At 38.5% G+C, this 21,328-nt stretch overlaps 1 protein-coding gene across 8 annotated transcripts in view; it reads left to right on the top strand.

Moving 5' to 3' along the window:
- The window catches only part of FAT3 (FAT atypical cadherin 3), a 655,772-nt gene that overhangs the window by 356,170 nt on the left and 278,274 nt on the right, over window positions 1–21,328 (top strand). The window contains exon 4 of one of the 8 annotated variants that reach the window (XM_077113300.1): window positions 18,070–18,592. The exons of 6 other annotated variants lie outside the window; for them this stretch is intronic. In XM_077113300.1, coding sequence (XP_076969415.1) covers window positions 18,070–18,161 — 92 coding nt within the window. In that variant the 3' untranslated portion in view covers window positions 18,162–18,592. Of the gene's footprint in view, window positions 1–18,069; window positions 18,593–21,328 lie in introns of those variants that run through there. One more of the 8 variants, XM_077113301.1, reaches the window with a different exon arrangement.

Here is a 21,328-nt window from a genome sequence, read left to right as displayed (position 1 = left end):
TCAGTAAAATTCTATTTAGGATCCTTAAGACAGGGACCTTGCTTTGCTGAAAGTGGAATATTTAATTGACTAAGTTGGTTATCGGTGTAATTTACAATAACCATGTTTTCTGTTGTTTCTGATAGCCAGGTGGATAATGGAAGCCAGGCTTCTCCCTACTTTCAGTTTTTACTAGTGTTTTTTAAAAAGTGCCATAATCAACATTGTTGTAAACCAATCTGCTCTTATGTCCCCTTTGAGTAAATTCCTAGAAGAGGAATATAGGTCAAAGGAATATACTTTTTTTTGGATTTTTGACAAATGTTACCAAATTAGTTGGGGTCACACAAATGAAAATTTCCCCAACCCATAGCCAGGTGGATAATGGAAGCCAGGCTTCTCCCTACTTTTAGTTTTTACTAGTGTTTTTTAAAAAGTGCCATAATCTTACCCTGTTTCTAACTCCTGCTGGACTCTGTTCCCAATGACATATTTCAAGTTTATTCTCGAATGTCCGTTCACATCAGTGGGACCATACAGTATTTGTCCTTTAGTTTTTGGCTGGACTCACTCAGTATAATGTTCTCTAGGTCCATCCATGTTATTACATGCCTCATAAGCTGAAGGGATACAGACTGTGCAACAGGACTAGATACAAAAACTCAAAAATGGACAGCACAATAATACCTAATTGTAAAGTAATCACGTTAAAACACTGAATGAAGCTGCATCTGAGCTATAGGGTTTTTTTTTGGTTTTTTTGTTTTTTTTTACTATTATTACTACTTTGATTTCTTTTCTCTATATTAACATTCTATATCTTTTTCTGTTGTGTTGCTAGTTCCTCTAAACCGATGCAAATGTACTAAGAAACGATGATCATGCATCTATGTGATGATGTTAAGAATTACTGATTGCATATGTAGAATGGTATGATTTCTAAATGTTGTGTTAATTTCTTTTTTTTTTCCGTTAATTAAAAAAAAAAAAGTGCCATAATCAACATTGTTGTAAACCAATCTGCTCTTATGTCCCCTTTGAGTAAATTCCTAGAAGAGGAATATAGGTCAAAGGAATATACTTTTTTTTGGATTTTTGACAAATGTTACCAAATTAGTTGGGGTCACACAAATGAAAATTTCCCCAACCCATTTTAATTATATAAGTTATTTTAATATTACCAGTATTAGTGTGACTTATTTACTTTACCAAAATAAAACCTTATGTTTGAATATCCCATTGTGTTCTTAGAATGGTGAGAGTTTGTTGACCAAGGGCCATTCTATGGTACTTGAGAACATAGAACTTGTTATACCTGAGGAGGTTTCAGAAAAGATGGGATTTTAAACTCTGGTCCCAGAAGAGTATACTGAAGGACTAATGTGGAATGCAAACCTCTTCCTTTTAAGAGATACTCTTGCCGATTGGGTTTTTTGGAGATAGGTCCTAAATAGGAGGCATACTTCCCCCTTTCCTGGCCTTTCCTCAAGCTAAATCTCAACAGAGGATAAACTTGTTCATTTTTCACAGTGGTGAAATTGAAACCATCAGCACTGAATGATAACCCTTTATTTATTCATTCTGTCTTAAAGAAGTGAATTGAATAACTCTAGATGACCTTCAAATCTTCTGTTACCAAGATAAAAGACTTATTGAGTAAATAGAAAACACAGTACTCCAAATATTTTAACATAGAAATGAACCTTTAACAGAGCATAAAAGCAAAGCCAGGCCCCAAACCTAGCTACTGTAGGTACTGTAGAAAACAGACTTTACTCCAAGTTTGTTGTAAAATCCCTCCTCTAAGTCTCAAGACTAACCCTTCCAGGTCTTTAGGCACTCAGCCTCCCACTTTGCTTTACCTTCAAGAGGATGACCGTATGGTACTAAGGATTCCACATTCTGATCTTTCCTGATAGATTTATACTCGAGACTCAAAGACCTTGCATATATTCAACAATACTGTTCTTTTTCCCCCATTTACCTTGAATCAGTCTTTAAGAACAAACGTTTTCCCAGTGATGACCTCTGTTCTGTATGATTTTGATGTCACTTTGGTATGACTCACAGATTTTTTCATTTGTTCTTTGCTGTAAGGTAGAGATGAAATGTTTTCTTTTTCAAATAACTTTCTAGTGTGGTACAGCCGTTAAGTCCAGTTGCACATGCAACAGAATGTACTGTTATTATTGGCAGTGACCTCTTTGATTAATTATAGGCTGACCCTCTTGACAGCTTTCTACTGATTTTACTTCCTGAGTGATTAGTTCCAACACTGCTCATGTAGTTGGAGTAAAGGAGTTTACAATAATAGTCCTGCTCTGGAACACTCTCTGCTCTACTGGCATTAATTAGAAAAGCACTCCGGAGGAAAAAGGTAATTTTTTCTGTCATGGATGAAAAAGGCTAAGAGACTTGTTCCAGAACATTCAGCAAGTCACTGGTACCCATCAGACGGTAGTAGAAAAAAATCAGCCATTCTTCTTTTAGTCATCAGCCAGATGGATTTGAATGGAGTGAAGCAGATAAAAATCCTCAGAAGAGCAAATAGTAGTTGGCACGTTTCCCACAAAATATGATCACCATAGCCTGATCCTCATTCTGGATCTAAATGGAAAGATGAAATTCAGCCTCCCTCCAGTAGTTTTGGGGAAGGTTTATATTAGGGATTTGAATTACATTAGTAAGGATAAAAATTAAGCTGTAAAATAAAAGATACTCCCAAAATATACTGGCATAATAAAGGTAGAAAATTTGTTTCTCTATAATGTAGCAGGTCTGAGGTGACAGTTGATGGGGTAATTATGATCCATATATTCAATCACGGGCTGGAATTTTTCCATCTATGTCTTCACCATCCCCTCAACTATAATCTTTATCTCCATGGTTGAAACTGGGGCACAGGCAAACCCCATGAGTCAGCTCACGGAAAAAGAAAAGAGAGTAGCTCCAGGACACATGGCTTTGGAGTTCTGCCATTGGAGATGACCGGAAATTGTACTCCATTAACCCCAAATTTGCCATATCTGGCTGTAAAGGAGTCTGAGAAATGAATGTAGTTTCCAGCTGGGTGGCCACGATTTCCTATTACTGTGAAAGAAGAGAGAAGCGGTTATCAGTACACAAGAGCTGTCTCCACCACGGATTCATTTGCTATGGCACTTTTCCTTTACTATTGAAAGTTTTGTCAAAGAGCTTGTGACTCCTAATTGTAGGCTCTCAATATGGATTCGTTGAATGAATTGATTCTGAAATAATGATGTACAACAAGTTTTACCTACAGATACCAAGTTCTGAGCCACTTTCGTGTGTAAGCACATACTATGTAGGCAGTTTTCTCCTCATAATATAGTGCTACTGCTTACTTGAACTTAAATTTGCTCACTTGTTCAGTAAACTAGATACAACATATTTGCTTTATTTGGCAAAGCTTTTTTTTTCTTCAATGAGTTTTGATGCTCTCTCTCTCTCCCTCCCTCCCTCCCTCCCTCCCCCCCCCCTCTCTCGGACCACATAAGCAGCAGTCCTTCCCCTTAGATCTTTATAACAAAAATGTGACATGTATAACTGAGACCTAATTGAGCCTATTCTTATTGTAAGGCTGCTGTCTGTTTCTATATCAAGCACCGTTTGTCATAAAAGGATGCTTAAATATAGGAAATCCATCTTGTACCAACAGCAAGCACATGGAACACCAGCCTCCTACCTCAGACCAATGTAAATATATGTCTGGATGCCCCAGTTCAGGCTGAATGGCCTAATTTAGATTGCAGTAGATTTTTAAGCTGGGACAAACTTCTGTCTGTATAGAACTTCATCTTTTTTCTCACTGTTTTCTTTTGGTATCATTTAATATTCCAACAAATATTCTTCAAACAGCTTCTATGATTCAAGTTCCATGTATGATTCCAGTGCTTAGTAGGTAAAGGCTGACACATAGAGAATTTATTTTAGTCCAGGGAACTTACTATAAGTGGTATAATTGAAGTATAAGATATATTAGGATTATGAGGGAGGGACAGATTAATTCAAAATGAGAAGGTCTCAAAAAGGTCTCTTGAAAGAAGATTTGAACTTGGCCTTTAAATATAAGTAAGACTTAGATGGACACATATTGTTAGAAGAGCATTCCAGGCAGAGAAGATCTCAAAGTCAGAGATGAAAAATTAGGAAAGGGCATGCACTGGTGTGTTTGGAGGTGGGTGGGGGAGAAAAGCTGTATAAATAGGTAAAGGCCAAATGGTGCATGGATTGAAAACAAAAAAAACACCAGATAAGTTATATGGAAGGAAGTTATCAGGCTCACAGAAATATAGATTTTAATTAGTTATCACTACTGATATACTGGCATTTATCCTAAAATTAGCTGGTTGTATGTAAAAAGGCAAAAGAAAGGAGTTCTCAAAAACCTTATTCATAGGACATTACTCTTTGTCTTATTTTCATTTCCTAGTCTGGTCAGTTATAAGTGCTTCAATAGGCACAGCTTACTGTCATGCGCCACATGCTATCCCTCAGTGCTAGAGTAGAAGTACAAAAATGGAGATAAATGTAACAGGCATCTATTGTTTTTTCTATATCCTTTCCCTCATCTTTTGGTAATGTCCACTCCCTCTTCTGAGTGCATGTGGTCAGATGAGCTGGGATTTTGACACAGAACCTAAGCTATACTAGCTTAGATAAAAGGGAGAATGGGATAGAAATTGGGACAGAATTAGTGCAAACCTCTTTCTACTACCAGACAGATAACTCAAGCACTAGGCCTGTCTAGGTTGAACTGTATATGTTCTAAATCAAATCCAAAAGAGGGGAACTTAATGGCCTGGGGTGATTTACAGTGAGCTTTCCAAAATGCCGATTCAAATGCAGCACGTTTTGAAAGCTTTTATCAAGCCGATGTAAGTTTACCTGTACTAGGAACAAAACTGTGAAATCAAAAGTACTTATTATGGCTTTCTAGCTTTGAGAAGGTAGCTCTAGAGACCCCATATCCTCTTAGACTGAAGTTTAACATGTCATATCTCTGAATTAAGGGCCAAAATAGTTTATGGTTCCTAAAGGGCCCCTTAGACTTGCCAAAAATGGGCTTCTGCATTAAGTTGGTTTCCACAGTACAGGCCTCATATGTATGTAGGGCAATGAGAGAGGAACATTCTGAAAAAGGTGATTTTGGAAGTGTTCAGAAACATGGGGGAATATAATCATGTATTCTCTCAATCCATAGATTTGTATTAGTTTAACAAGCAACCACATCTACAATAAAAGATGCATAACAGATAGGGCATTCAGTGTGTTAAGTACGTCCGTCTTAATCTCCTTATTTCCCCTAAATGATATCTTTTCAGAAACAGCTTTTACGTCTAATGCAGTTTTGCTATTGCAAGACTAGTAGGAAAATACAGGGTCAATTTTTGCTAACTGTGAGCATACCAGCTCTTTTCCAGAGCATATAGCAGGAGCTTAAAATATTTTTCTCCTCAAAAGGCATAGAATTTTATCATTTTAGCTGCAGGCAGAATAGAAAGCATCCAGCTTCTGACACATGAACCACTGCAAAGGAAAATGAACATTTTCTCTATCAGTTTCTTTGGACCTGTCTTGTTTCAGCAGTAGTTAAATGGAAACAGTGGACTTTCTAGTCATTTATTCATTAATTATTCTTAGGCTTTGAGGTAACAGTAAATAAAATACGGGTCCTAACCTCAAGTGCTTCTTAGCCTTGTGTCCGAGGAGCATCTATCATTTTTAAAATTGTCTAGCCACTCTTTTATCTGTCATTTTTAGACTTGTCTAGTCACTCTTCTGTAGATAACAATACTGCCCCACAATAGATCACAGATCTTTTAATTTGGTTTTAATTACCCATCCAGCAAATGTTTATGGCGCACATAGAGGGTGAAAGTCCCTGGGTTAAATTGCAACAGGTTGAGAGTATTTCCTTTACAGTCAGTGACTGATCAGCAGCTATCTAGTCATCATCAGCTAACAATCAAAAGCACTCTGTATCTTCCTTACTCTAGAAAGATAATAAGGCTAAAGGTCTACAACATGGATCTTGTTGGAAGATGTAGCACTCTTTGTCTTCATGTAAAATAAATTCCAAGATTATGAACAGGCTCTCTTTAAAATGTATTTGCTAATCTGTATGAGAGCACATTCGATTGTAACAGAGGATTTGATTCCCTGGCTAGCTCAGGAAAGCCTTTTGAAGCAAAAAAAATGATAGCCAGGCATGGTAGGTTTTTGTTAGAAAGTGTTGGTTCGGTCATCCTCACTTCCAGGTGGGGATGTCTATAAACATGCCATCCCCATGCTAAATTGCACCTCCACTGTTAACCAGAACAGGAGGAGCAGAGGCCTCTTGCCCTACCTGCCATACACCCGTTGATAAGCAGAAGCATTTGCCATGTTGAGGGTGACATAAGGAAATGATTTGGTTTAGTATTCTTTATTTCCGTGTTTGGCATCATGCAACAAAGGGCGTTTTTGGCCTTAGAGAATAGAAATAAATGTTCTGTGTATTAATTCCCCTACACCTTTAGCCATCCATGTACCTATTCAGTCTTTTATTGAATACAGCTCTTCAGTACCTAGTATATTGACACTGTACTGGGCGTGGAAGATACAATGGCTAACAGGGTGTTTTGTCTCTGAATTCACGGCACTTAGGGGCTGTTTGTATTTAAGGATTATTCATATGTCACAGACCCTTAGTCAAAAAACTGTCTGTACATCAGCTTTTGAAATAGTATTCTTGTTCTTTTTACTATAAAATCCAGTTTCCCCCTTCCTCACCATTGTTAATGGTTGCCAAAATCCACAGTATGCTTTCTATTTGGTGCTATTAGATGGATTGATTACAGATAAAATATATAGAGTTAGCTTAAAATAAAATATAGTGTTAGGAAAAGCATACATATTAAAGGGCTATATCCTATTTCTTTGGCACTAGGAAAAATAAGAATCATCTTGATGTCTGCATATACTCCATATAAACCATTGCACATTACTCCCCCCCCCCCACATACACTGCCCCACCTTTCCCGTTGGAAAGAATGCTGTTATATGACGGGTATATTTCCATCTTGAGTTCATCTGACCCCAATACCATGTGTGTTCACGAGAAGGTGGTGGAGTGACATTGCTCATGATGCAGGATTGAGTAGTCCCTGTACCCCTCAGGGCTTCTCTGAGATCTCCCCATTCCCCAGCCCGTGTGTCCTCTTGGCTTCACCTTTTGCATTTCTGAGAAGGCTGGAGTCTCTTGAATTAAATTCAGGGATGTGGGCAACTGAACAAAAAATGTTTTATTTATTTCCTGACAGGCTTTTAATAGGCTGTGGTTATAATGGGAGAGAAATGCATTCTGTCAGAAACACAAATTGCTTTTCTTCACAAACATTATGGTGGTACTTCCTGGCCCAGGATTTCCCTGGTTGTTGAATTTGGTCTTTCTTTTGTTGGTTTGTGAACTAAGAAAGGAAAGAACAAGACCTTTGTACCCCAAATAATGAAGTAATAATTAAGTCCTTTTAAAAGGCAAGCTTATTCCCACATCTTATTCCAAGGTACAGGACATACTTTCTCATTAAGAAGCATTTTAAGTACTCATTGGTAGTGTATTGAGCATTAAGCAGAACAGCTTGAACAAATATGACCTCATTCATATAGACCTTTACCCTTGGGACTGACACTTTTTCTCAGACAGACATGTTCTCAAATGTTCTTAATGCCATACAGTAACAGTATCAGACAGACTCCTTGGACTGACTCCTTCCACCCCACTACAATGTTGTCCTACTTGAGATACAGGTTCCTGGGGCAGGGAGGGGCTATTGACGCATACCTGCTCTTGACTATCCCAGACTAAGAGAGAGCTCTGGGCAATAGTTGTGTGTGTGGCTCAGGAAAGATGAGAAGAATCAGGTTGGTAAGGGAGCTTCTTGATGTAAGAAGGCTTGTGGGAATGATGTTTCCCAGGTCCTTCTTACCTACACACAGTTCCCTCGGGATAATTATGTTTCTGTTAAAAAATATATACTACCTTTTTACATATATTTGCTTTTCAAGAATTCTTTAGGTGAGTAGCCATATTGGGTAGGAACACAGTTTGGGAGTCCTTCTTCAGTGAATGTCCTTGATTCCACCACATTCTTTCTCTACCTCCCTTCAAGTTCCACTTCCTGAGAAGCACCAGCACCAGCTCCAGAATTTCTATATAAGATGGGTTTAGTGGAGCAGTGTGGTTGGAAGGGACTCCTATGGCTTGCCTGGAAGCTGCATTTGCTGAGCCAGTACAATAGATGTTCAGATTACATGGTATTCCAGGTGACCTCATGGCCACCATGCTTTGGTGACGCTCTCTTGGGGATAGTGTGGCCTGCAGATACGGCACTTCAGTGCACCAGGCCACTGCCCATTCTCTCTTTGATGAGAGAGCATGTCATCTTGCTGTTTGCCCTCTCATGCTTAGAGAGCCCAAGGGAATGAGAGGTACAGTAAGGATAGCATCTTTCTTTCTATTCTGCTGAGTCAGATACCATGCCTTTTGGAATCCAATTATAAGAACAACAAACTTGCTTTCCTTCCAACTTCCTAATGGCCATGTTTATTAAGAACTTTTGACTGAACCACCTACATCAGGCTTCAACTCTGTCAACCCCACAGCCTATCTCAGCACCGTCAATAGCAGGCACCCTGTTCCCCTCAACAAAGCCACTTTGTTCTCATGAACTTGATTGCAATCACTATGCAGCTCTCTCCTAGGGTGCCCATCATGTATTACTAAAATTTGGGGGGGTTTCTGTCACCATGCTCTTCCCCTTTGCCACTTAAATGAGCAAACCTCATGTTCCATGAAGATTTTTCCTTCACTTTCTAGTTAACTCTTCTTTTCTTTGCCTATTCCTTAACTTCTCTCTGTCCCTTTTATCACCTCTCATGCTGTAAAGATTTTTTATCTTTCCAGTAATCTCATTGCATGCTCCAGCATGCATTAATGATTTATGAAATGGTTTTATAAATTAGCTGAATTGTTAAAAACTTGTCTGATGTCATATACATGAGTGGTATTCTGGTAAGAAATGACGCTAGGGGTCTCCTCTCACAGCTGCATTAAGCTGTGGCTGAACTGGTGGCCTTTATACCTAGTCATCCATCAGATCTTTTCAAAGGAAATGAATAACCCCCCTCAGTTAGTTAGTTAGTTTTTGCTAACAATTTATTGAGCACCTACTAAATGGCAGGCACTTTCTAATCCTCAAAACAAACCTTTAGAATATCATTATTCTTAATTTATACTTGCAGAAACTCAGTCTCAGCATTTGTCTTTTGCCTACACTCATAAAGCGGATGAAGGAACAGAGGCAGATTTAAACTCTGGTCTCTGTAGTTCTAGCCAAGCTGTACCATGTGCATTATGGAGGCTTCTTCATGGATGGAGAGTTCTCGGTTTTTCAGAAACTCCTTCATCATTTCTCTAAGCACTTATTCATTGGCAGCTTACATGCATGCAGAACAGAAGTAAAATGTTTGGCATACCCCTTGCCTGACTGGAAAATTGCCAAAAATGTTGACCCCCAAGAGTATTTGAAGAAATGTAAGCTTTTCTTCTGAAGTGACTTGTATTATGTTTCATTGATAACTTCATACAAAATTGAATGACCCAGAGATTCATGACTAGCTTCAAGTTTGTAACTAAGTTTGACATGCCAGACTGATATGAATCACAATGAAAAAAAGCCTTTTGGGAAAATGTTTGAAATACTAAAGTAGAAAAATGAGTCAGTAACCCCTGGGAATACAAATGGTCACATTCATTTAAAAGATCTGTACTTTATTTTGAGTTTTTTACGAGAAAATTTTCCACAGGAATCCTTTTTTCCAAGAAGTGCATACTTGAAAAAAATTTTTGAAATTCATGTTGAAGAATCTAATGGGGTAAAAATGAGCAAACCCTTGAACCGCTTGTGTAAAGGCTAGCAGGATTTTAATTTTTAAAGAATAGAATTTTTACGTTTGAGAATAACATAGTTTAGTCTTTTCTGTGTGAAAATTCATACAGGAATCATCTGCATAATCATATATATCAGGCTTACTTCTGTATACCACTACATATAGCAAATATTATATTGCCAGGAAATATTTTCTTCAACGTTTGAAGGACAGAACTTGAACGTCACGTAACTCAGTGAAGGAGAGAGGGTAGATTTATTTATTCCTATTTTATAGGTGAGGAACTGAAGCTCAGAAAGGTTACATGATATGCAAGACATAATATTTTATAGTTTAGGAAAGTCAAAATTATCTGCCCAGCTCTGTGCTAAACACACAGAAGTGTCTTATTTATCACTTGACCTTATCAGGAAGGAGATGCCCACACACAGGGGAGGAGTCCAGACAACTGAAACCTATACTTTTAAGGGCATACTTGAAAGAACTTCTTTTGATTGTTAATTTTTCAAAACTATAAAATATTTTCCTGTGCTTTTTAAAACTAATCATGATTAAACTTTTCCTTGATGACTTCAGGTCATCATTAAGGACACCCACAATCACGGTGTGTTGCAGTGAAGTGGCTTTCATCACACCGGTAGGCTCTGCTGAAGTAGCCAGGTTGTTGGCCCCAACCATTCAATGTCACACCCTTGTGTGCCTTTTGACTTCTTGTACCAACTTTTTCTTTTTATAGCTGTCTTTCCTATTTCTCATTCTTAATCATCAATTTTTGCTATCAAAGTCTGCCTCTAACACTTTTTAGCAGCATAATCTAATGTTGTGAATGGAGAAGCGTGAAAAGTGGTTGCTAGAATTGTACCTGGAATAAAAGTATGTACCCCCTTAGTGACGCCCAGGTGGCCCCTAACAAGCTAAGCACATGAATTTCTGATTACTCCTCACTTTCAGTTGCATCTGAAATGATCAAGTTTGCTGCTGTCCAGATAGTTAAAAGCTGGTTAGGGAGAGAAGGCTTATATCCCTACAGATGCAACAGGACACGTGTGTTTGTAATAAAGTGTATTAGGAGTTCAGAAAGAGTGCAGGTCATTAGAGAACACTTCATAGGATATGAGGGACATAAGCTAGACCTCAAAGAACTGGTTAAATTTTTATATTCACCCACTCCTTTATTTATTCAATAAATAATGAGTGTCTGTTATGAGCAAAGTTGTTTGCTAGATGTATAAGATACAATAAATAAGACGAACGAGGTTTCTGCTCTCATAGAACATATATTGAAGTAAGGGCAGAAAAATAGAGAAAAACAAGTCAATAAAGAAATGAGAATTAATTTCAGAGAGTGATAACTTCTGAAAAACAAACTAAATACAAAATATGAAAGAGAATGATAGAAACAGATTGGGGTGAGGGCAATAGAGGCTACCTAATAGAAGTGGTTGGGGAAGGCCTCTGCAGAAAGGAAGTTTTAACTGGAATCTGAATAGTGAGAAGGAGCTAGCCAAGGGAAGAGCTGAGAAATAGAGTTCCAATAAAGGAAACAGCAAATGCAAAGGCCTTGAGACTGGAACAAACTTGACAATTTCAAGGACCAGAGAAAGGGCCAGGGAGATAAGAGCCAGAAGAAAGTGGGGATATTAGCAGACAGAGACGCAGGGTCAAAGCCTGCTTTTTATTATAAGTACAACAAGAAGCCAGAGGAGTTTGCTTTTTATTATAAGTAAACAAGAAGCCAGAGGAAAGTGTTATAAAAATATATTTTTATTGACATGTCTTCACACACCACATACAGTCCATCCAAAATATACAATCAGTGGCTCACAATGTCATAGTTGTGTATTCATCACCATGATCAGTTTTAGAACATCTGTATCGCTCCAGAAAAAAAAAAAGAAAAAGAAAAAAGAAAAAACGCATACATCCCATATCTTTACCCCTCCCTCTCACTGACCACTAGTATTTCAGTCTACCCAATTTTTACCCCCCTCCCAATATTTATTTATTTGTATCCTTATTTTTTTTACTCATCTGTTCATACCCTGCATAAAGGGAGCATCAGACACAAGGTTTTCACAATCACGCAGTCATATTATAAAAGCCGTATAGTTATACAGTCATCTTCAAGAATCAAGATTACTGGAACACAGCTCAACAGTTTCAGTTGCTTCCCTCTAGTGACTCCAACAGAGAGGAAAGTTTTCAGTGGGGAGTGCTATGAACCAACAGTTTCTATGAAAGTCATCTGGCTGCTGTGTGGAAAGGAAAGTGGGGGCGGTGGTAGATTGCGGTAGAAGAGAGTCAAGACAGGCTAAGACATTCCAAGCAGACATCTTCAAACAAACAAGCGTGTGTGTGTATGTGTATGTATGTGTGTGTGTGTGTGTTGGGGAGGAGTCTGACCAGGAAGAAGGACTAAGGTTAGGGTGAAGGGCATAGAGAAGTGAGAGGCATATATTTGTGGGCTCTTAGAATGGAATCTATTATATTTAGAATAAACTTCTGTAGCTAAGTAAGCCATTTATCTGTTTATCCTTTTGCAAAAGAATTTAGGATTGGAATTCACACCTGCTAGTTCCAAGACTTGATCATTTCTGAAAGTTCATATAAGAGAAATAACACACTGCCCTGTTCCTGATTTTAAAATAGTACTTAAAACCTGCTTGGATTTGCGTATCTTAAAACTTCAACTTCTGTGTGAGACTAAAGGGAGAGGTGTTTATTTGGTGTAAAATTTATATTTTGAGTAGTGCATTTCCTAATTTAACTTGTATGGTCAGTTTAGTTGAATACCATAAATAGAGGGAATCTTGAATAGGGCATACGTTAGTGTGATGCCCTGATAAATCCCAGAGTGATTTGGACAGTGAATAAAGAAATATTTGCAGGGTCCCCTTAGGAGAATGGGGAGAAAGGGGGAAGGATTAAACTTCCCCATTTGGAGAATTTCTGATACTCTCACAAGCAGTGGGGACAAACGAATCAATAGGCCAAGCCCCCAACCTTGTGTCTGATGCTCCCTTTATGCAGGGTATGAACAGATGAGTAAAAAAAATAAGGATACAAATAAATAAATATTGGGAGGGGGGTAAAAATTGGGTAGACTGGGGGCTACCCCTATGGAACTTATTCCTGCAAAGGATAAGCTAAGCCTACTTAAAATTAGGCCTAGGAGTCACCCCCAGAGAATCTCTTTTGTTGCTCAGCTGTGGCCTCTCTCTCTAAGCCTACATGGCAAGGGAACCCACTGCCCTCCCCTCCTACATTGGACATGACTTCCAGAAGTGTGAATCTCCCTGGCAACATGGGACAGAAATCCCAGCATGAGCTGGGACCTGGCATCAAGGAATCAAGAAAACCTTCTTGACCAAAAAGGGGAAGAGAGAAATGAGCAAAAATAAAGTGTCAGTGGCTGAGAGATTTCAGATAGAGTTAAGAGGTTATCCTGGAGGTTATTCTTATGCATTATATAGATACCCCTTTTCAGTTTATGGTGTATTTGAATGGCTAGAGGGAAGTACCTGAAACTGTAGAGCTGTGCTCCAGTGGCAGTTTCTTGAAGATGATTGTATGAAGATATAATGTTTACACTGTGACTGTGTGGTTGTCAAAACTTTGTGTCTGATGTTCCCTTTATCTAGGGTATGAGCAGATGAGTGAAAAATATGGATAAAAAAATAAATAATAAATGCTTTTTTATTTCTTTGCTTTGTATATATGTTGTACTATACAATAAAAAAGTTAAAATAAATAAATAATAGGGGGAACAAAGGTTAAAATATATTAGATGAAAATACTAGTGGTCAATGAGAGGGAGGGGTAAAGGGTATAGTATGTCTGAGTTTTTTCTTTTTTCTCTTTATTTCTTTTTCTGGAGTGATGTAAATGTTCTAAAAAATGATCATGGTGATGAATATACAACTATGTGATGATATTGTGAGCTATTGATTGTACACCATGTATGGAATATTTGTATGTTAAGAATGTTTGTGTTTGTATGTTGCTTTGTGAATAAAAATATTAAAAAATAAAAGACAACAAGGAAGAAACTACACATTAGGACATTTAAGAGACACATCAGCCAAAGGTAATGTGCAGACCCTGCCCACATCCTAGTTTGAATAAACCAACTTTAGAAACATTTATGAAACAACTAGGGAAATATGAGCATGCTTGATATTTGAAGCTATTAAAGAAATATTCAGTGTTTAAGATGAAAAAAAATAATCTCCTCGGATTTGCTTTATATGAATCTGGGGTTTTGGACAGCTGAGGATTCCAGCTAGGTATTTTGAACACCCTTTAATCTGCTTCTCCTTCCATAAGAGTAATAGTAGCTGTCATTTACTGAGTTGATGCTGTGTGCAAAGCATAATCCTAATCACTTATGAATATTACTTTACTTCTCACTTCCCTAGGAATGGGTGCTGTTTCTAATCCTAGTTTTACAGATAGGGAGGTAGGTGACACAGCCACCAATGAAGGTAGCACCAGGGTTTGAACCCAGGCAGTTTGGCTTCAGAATCCACAGTATTAACTACTCTACCTTTCTTGTGCCTTGGTTGGCGCCCTGTTCCCGTGAGAATCCTTAGAGATGCTGGTGTAGTTGAGGCATGTGTCATATCCAAAAGGGGGAGGTGAGCTGGTTGCTCAGTGCTCCTGGAAAGCCAGATTCCTTTCTGCTTGTTAAACAGCTACTTCAGTCCTGTCTGGTTCAAAAATGGCTTCTTCTTTGATAGATAGTAGATGTTTATTATGGGTTTTATTCCAAAAAAAATTAAGTACTTTAAGCTTCCAGACCCTATGAACAAGAGATGCAATGGACTCAGGGTTGGTTAATTTTCATACCATTTATTTGTTGGGCCCTCTAGGTATTAGCCAAAAAATAAAAGTAATCATCCTGGCAGCTTCTATTCGGTTTTCAATAAAGATTTAATAGTCCTGTGCTATAGGGAAGGTTTATATTGCAAAGACCTCATTACTTTCATATGCATACTGTGTGATAGGGTGATAAATCATTTAACCCAAACTTTACTAATCAGAATAAATGCACATAAGTCATGTAGGGATAGCTTATGTTTTCTCAGTAATTCCCAAAGCTTCACTGGGCCTCCAGGTCACTAGTGAGCATTACAGACTTTCTCTGGTCCTTGGCTGCTGCCAGAGCTAGCTCTGTGGTTAGCTCTGCCTATCACTAGCTGCCCTGGCAAAACTTGTGCAGTTCTGTAGTAGCTTCTGCGTCCTTCCAAGTGACTAGATACTATATGGATGGGTTAGACCCAAAGCCTTCAACTCACCAAAGTCTAAATGAGGGGAAAGTAATTAACTAACTGTATTTGTTATCCTGCAATTCCCAAGGCTAATTGCTTGGTTGTTTTAATAAAGTTTTTTGCTTCAGATTATGAAATAAAATGCTGCCTCAATTTCATCAAGGTATTGGAATTTCAAAAGTTCCACATTTCTCATAAAGCTGTATGTTCAAACTAGACCATTAGATATATTTGGTTTCATAAAAAAGTTCCACATTTCTCATAAAGCTGTATGTTCAAACTAGACCATTAGATATATTTGGTTTCATCCCATTTATTTTTCCCCTAGCAGGGCCCTCACTGAGGTATACCTCTGCCCCATTTATTCTCTATGTCTCCAGGTCTCGCTTCATCTTTGGATTGCCATGACACCTACATCAGGCTTTATACATAGTAGGCATCCACTTTGTGTTTGTGAAATTCACTGGCTCTGAGCAATTCACCCAATCACAATTAAATAACTAGTGTTGGAAATGTACCAACAAGAAGTACCATTTATAATTTCAAAATAAAGTTTTTCTGCCTGCCTTTGAGCCATTCCAGGATCTCTGTTTTCATATGGACTGGATTCTTATATTCTGTACCCTGAAAGCAAGCCGAGATACATGTTTCATCTTGCTCTTAATGCTTAGTTAAAATAGCTTCCCAACTGCTTTTATTTAAAATGTGTAACATGCATCAGGATTTTCCTGTGAAAAGAAGACCAATACAGTTTTCATTGGCAGTAAAATGGATGTCATTCCTTCAGGCAGCTCTCGGTATTTGTATGCGTTCAAGGGTTTCGTGTTCTATGACTGAGCCCATCAGCTGCTCTGATGAGTTTTCTGCATTCTCAACCAGAGGGGTAGCTCCTTGAGTGCATCTCCTCCCACAGTAACAAAGTTGAATGCATAGTAAAATGCTAAAAAAAAATGCCTTGTGAAAAAGCAAATGTTAGTAAAGATGAATCAATTTGCTGAGTAGGGGCTATTTTCTTTTTTTTATAGATGCATGCTAGGGAAGCAGGGAATAACCTTATAAATGTAATTATATTTAATTAGACTTTAATATATTCTACATATACAGCATAAGCTGGGAATATCAAAGAAATAAAAGACACAAGAATTGTCCTTTTTGCATATCCTTAGTTTCTAATGCTCCCTCGGTGATCTTTAGTTCCCCAGTTTTTCCCCAGGCTGAACCCTGCTTTACCCTTCATGACCATACATGAACGGAATTTCCTTCTCCTTAAACTATCTGGGGGGATTTTGGCACTCACTGCTCTTCAGTAATTAACCCATCCTCTGTTACATTTCTCCTGCTCCCAACATCAGCAGTGGCCTCCAGGAGGGCTGATTTCTGCTTCCCTGTGCCCCTTCATGACATACTGCCCCCACTCATCAGCCAAGCCAAGGATGTGTGGTCAGACAGGCCTGGGTTCAAATCTGGGCTCTGCTATAAACTAGCTGAGTGCCCTTGAACAAGTTGTTTAATCCTTTTGCAGTTGGTTTTTCTCATCTGTAAATGGTCATATATAATTCCTGCCTATGAGATGCTTATGAATAATAAGTAGGGGAAGCACAGGACGCAGTGAATGAATGCTCACACAGGGCCACGTCCTCGTGAATCCCCTACCCAGTATTTCAAGCATCATTAATTTGCCCCTTTTCCCCCTCCTCCCACTTGCACAGACTTCCTCAAGACAGAAGCGTAGATTTCTTCTTTTGAATTCCCACACACCTCCTAGTCTGACAGACAGGAAGGGCTTGGCATGTACTTATTGACTCTTGTCTAAGTGACAAGAGCAATCCTCCCTCCTCCCGTGAAGGATATAAAGCAGCAGCATGGTGTCAAGGAGGCCGCCCTGGAGCGCCGTGAAGGCCAGGCTTCTTTGACTTCCTGGGTGGGCTGGGGAGTGACTGGAGCCAATGGGCTTCATCCCAGTAATATGTACCAGGCACCAGCTCTCACCCAGCCTGGACATACGGTGATGAACAAAAAAAACAGTGATGAACAAAGCAGATATGATCTCTGCCCTCAAACAAGTTACTGACTGGTGGGGAAAATGTCCTTATTAACCACACACAGTAATGTATAACGAAGGAAAAGAAGAGGGTGTCATGACAAAGAATAAGGGTCTGGAGACTAACATGGTTTGGAAATTCAGAGGAATCCCCTCTGAGGGGTACAAATGACTTAATAATAATCAAAACTACCTGCATATTACTTTGTGTGCTCTATAATACACCACCTTAAAAAAATGAAACATCAAAACAATACAATAAAATAGCAACCCGACCTTCTTTCCCCTCCTTTTTATGAACTAGAAAACTGAAACTCCGGGACAGTCAACCTAACCAAGTCAAATCTCTATTAAGTGGCAGAGCCTGGACTGCTGCCCAGACTACCCAGAATCCTGAGCCCATCATTGGGTGATCAATTCATAATACACTTGTTAGGTCCCATTTGCCAGATTGTCTACGAGCATCAGTTTTCAGGAGGGGTGACCAGCCATAGAGTCATGCTTGAGAGGGGCACACAGTAAATTCACTGGAAACAGAATGTCATCTTTTAACCAAAAACACATGTTCTCTCCTCATTTACAAGCTGAATGAGTTACTCCTGTGATAAAGCTTCTGCTTTTTCCTTCATTAGACTGTCAACAACTGGTGACTGACTCCCAGTCCTTGACTCCCTCTTGGTTTAATGAAGTCAAGACGCATCACAGTATTTTCTTAGTTCTTAGTTCTTAATGAGTTATGAGATTTCTGTTATTGCAGTTTATCAGTGCCTCATAGTCCTGCCCCAGGAGTATCCTAATGAGGTTTTATTTTTTAAAAATTACTAGGCAGAAGTTCTGTTCTCATTTGGGCTGAAGCCACCTCATCCCTTCCAGCCTCACCCAGCGTGCAAGCAGCCCTTCTGCTGGAACAAGAGTGAGCCTGCACGTCCTTTCACTAGGATGGAAACTTCTCTGAGTCAGGGATCTTGCACTCAGTGGCCAGACATGCAGGAGAGATGGTCTGCTTTAGGCTGCTGCTTGCACTCCTACCTCTTCTTTCCAGTTCAGTGGTGAGCAACATCTCTACCTCCTGAAGATGTAAGAGTAATAATAAAAGCACTTTCATTTGTGGATTGCTTTTGCTGCATCATCATTCTACAAACTGCTTTATATGCCGGGTTTAATTTAACCCTCAACACAATCTCCTGAGGCTGCTATTATTAAATCATATTTCAGATTTGAAGAAACAGGCCCAAAGATATCAACTGATTTGCTCAAGGTACATGTTAGTAAACTGGAACTAAGACTCAAATCTAGCTGTGTTTGAATCCCAGGTCCTATTCTTAGATCAGTTTTTGTGGGCTTTGGAGTAGATGGGGGTGGGAAGTACATGGGGGTAGGAGGTACCTACTTGAGTTTTTTTAATCATTTAGTTCATTCTGGGTAGCCCTGCCCAATTGAGACAGTGAAGGGGTGGAGACGGTGTGGGGTTGAGGGGGGGGTTTGTGAGATTATGTGGAGCTGTGTTAGAATTTTCTGCCCTTCAACCTCACTGTTGCAAGCCACCTGACCATTAGCAAAGAAGAAGTGTAACCAAACTGTTCCAGCCCGTTACTACCTAAATTTTCACTTGACTACTCCATCCTAATGTTTACATCTCTTGGATGAAAGATTTTGGTTGGGAGTCCACTAAGTATATTTAGTAGGTTTGAATTTTCTATGATGCTTAGAAAATTTTGTTTGCCACTAATGAAGATAGATAATCTCTGAAATTCATTTCACGGAATTTATTTCAATTTTCCCACAAAGATTGATCATTTTTCCCTTGTGCTCTCTTTCCTCTATGTGACCCACCCTGGTATGTAGTGCCACTGTTCACAGAGGAGACTAAGGAAGGGAAAGAAATGACTTGCCCAAAGTCATGCGACCAGCTGACTTATTTGATTAAAGAAACTTGACAGCAATTACAAGTTCTTATTAACTTCTGGAGAATTTTTGATATAATGCTTGATTAGCAGAGGATATTTTATCTCCTTAGGGGACTTTATCTGTTCCGCCACCCCCACTACTATTTTTCAAACCAGCTTTGAAGCAGAATGTTTAGGGATTTTTTGCATATGTGAAGGAATAATTATTATTTAGCTGTGCAGTCTTAAAACAAATTAACCAAGCAGAAACACATTTTAAACATGTATTTAACTATAAGATAAAAAAGTCAAATGTTGGGCATACTCTTGAACTCCATGTGATTAAAGTTGTCCCTATATTTCATGTACTATATAATGTTATAATCACTTCTTGCATTATTTAGTTATAAAATTATCAGTTTCTCATTGGGAAAGGTAACAATTTACTTTTCGTGCCAATGTATTTTTAAGGAATGCTCTCTCTGTACTTATGAGAAGGCATGAGCATGTGCTTAGTCATAATATCACTGGTTTCCACTTTCCATAGCCCTGTACAATTTCTGTTATCCTGATTACGCTTTGGACCAACATGTCTCATAGTTACCTAAATTTCCTTAGATATGTGGTCAGGTAAGTAGAGTGTCTTCCATTTTAGTACATTTATTTTTTTTTCACCTTAAAATGAGATATTGCAAATACCATGACATCTAACATTGTGATTGAGGTTTTAAACATGTTCAGGAAATTAAAACCTGAGGTCCCTATAAGAACCATAAGATAATGATACATAGATGATATAAGTATAACAAATTTCTGAAAAAGCTGAGTCATCACTGCCTTTTGGCTGTGAACAAATACCGATTCCCTGACCTTAGAATCTTCAAACATTAAGTTAATGTATTTCATTCCCATTTCCAGTGAGTTGTTTGAGGCAGTATTACACACATGAGCTCTGATGGATTTTATATTACCAGGATATTGAGACTTGCCAACACTCAGTTAATTTACTTTTCATTTTCAATTCCTTATGGAATGATGTGCCGTTAGTTGTTACTTTTCAATCTTGTGTCTGTGCTTTCTTATTGCAATTACTCAGCTTTTAATAGAAAACTAAATGGAAAAATCCTGCTTGGGAGTGAAATATGTGAAATTTTCAGGTTATATATTTTCTGCGTTTTTTTCCTTCTTGCATCGTACCTCAGAGCTTCTCCAACGTACCTCCTCTCTCCTGACAGCATAATGAAACAGTATACAGCTTTTAGAATTGGCTAACTGATTGTATCGTAGTAGACTGGAGTAATTAGAACTATGAGAATCAGAGAATGTATGAGAACCTGATAGTGAGATAATGTTTTCCATATAACACAGTTCTGAGTTCAGCAATTAAAAACAAAAAACAAAACAAAATAAAAATGCCAGAACTCCTCATATTCAGCATACCAGCACTTAAGAGCAACAATAAGCGCCCAGGGAACAGTTCTCTTTTGATGAGGGTAGAAGTAACTTCAGAATTAGCCAACCAGTGAACACTCTGAGGGCCTCCCTTTTAGGAGCCTGCTGTGAAGTTTTAGGAAGCAACTGTTGCCTTGGCCCATGCTTCCGGAGACTGCAGCTTTGTGGCACAGAGCAAGGAAGGGAGAGCATTAAGATACATGGGAACTTTTCCCACAGATACTCCCTAAGTTTTCATTTTTAGTGCTTATGGTTTATAAATGCTGCTGTTTATGAATACAGCTGGGTTTTTTTGTTTGTTTGTTTGGCATACATTTTTAGCATGGCATCCTTGAGCACTTACTGAGTAACAAGGTCTTGTCTTTCCCACTGATATTTATGCATGATTGCTGAATAATTAACTGTGGGTAATTCAGTTCTCAGATTCTCAGAACTCTAATGCCCTATTCAAACCTCTTGCTTCATGGCATCGCTATTCCAGTTCTGTAGCAGAGATGAGCTTTTAAAAATAATGCCTTTATAGTTACCAAAGCACTTACAGAGACACACAATAGGTATGGGAGGGTCTAATTAACAATTCTAGTTAATAATTAATTAGTTAATAATAATTAGGTTAAAACCTGCTTGGAATTTGTAGGTGGCTGTATGTATTTGCTGTGTGTGTGAGAGTGCATGTATGTTTGGTGTGATGCACATGAAATTTATGTGTTAATGTGTTTGAAATGTATACTGTTAAAATCTCTGAT

The sequence above is a fragment of the Tamandua tetradactyla genome, chromosome 8, assembly GCF_023851605.1.
Source record: "Tamandua tetradactyla isolate mTamTet1 chromosome 8, mTamTet1.pri, whole genome shotgun sequence".
NCBI lineage: Eukaryota > Metazoa > Chordata > Mammalia > Pilosa > Myrmecophagidae > Tamandua > Tamandua tetradactyla.
This window is presented reverse-complemented; position numbering and strand designations above follow the sequence as displayed.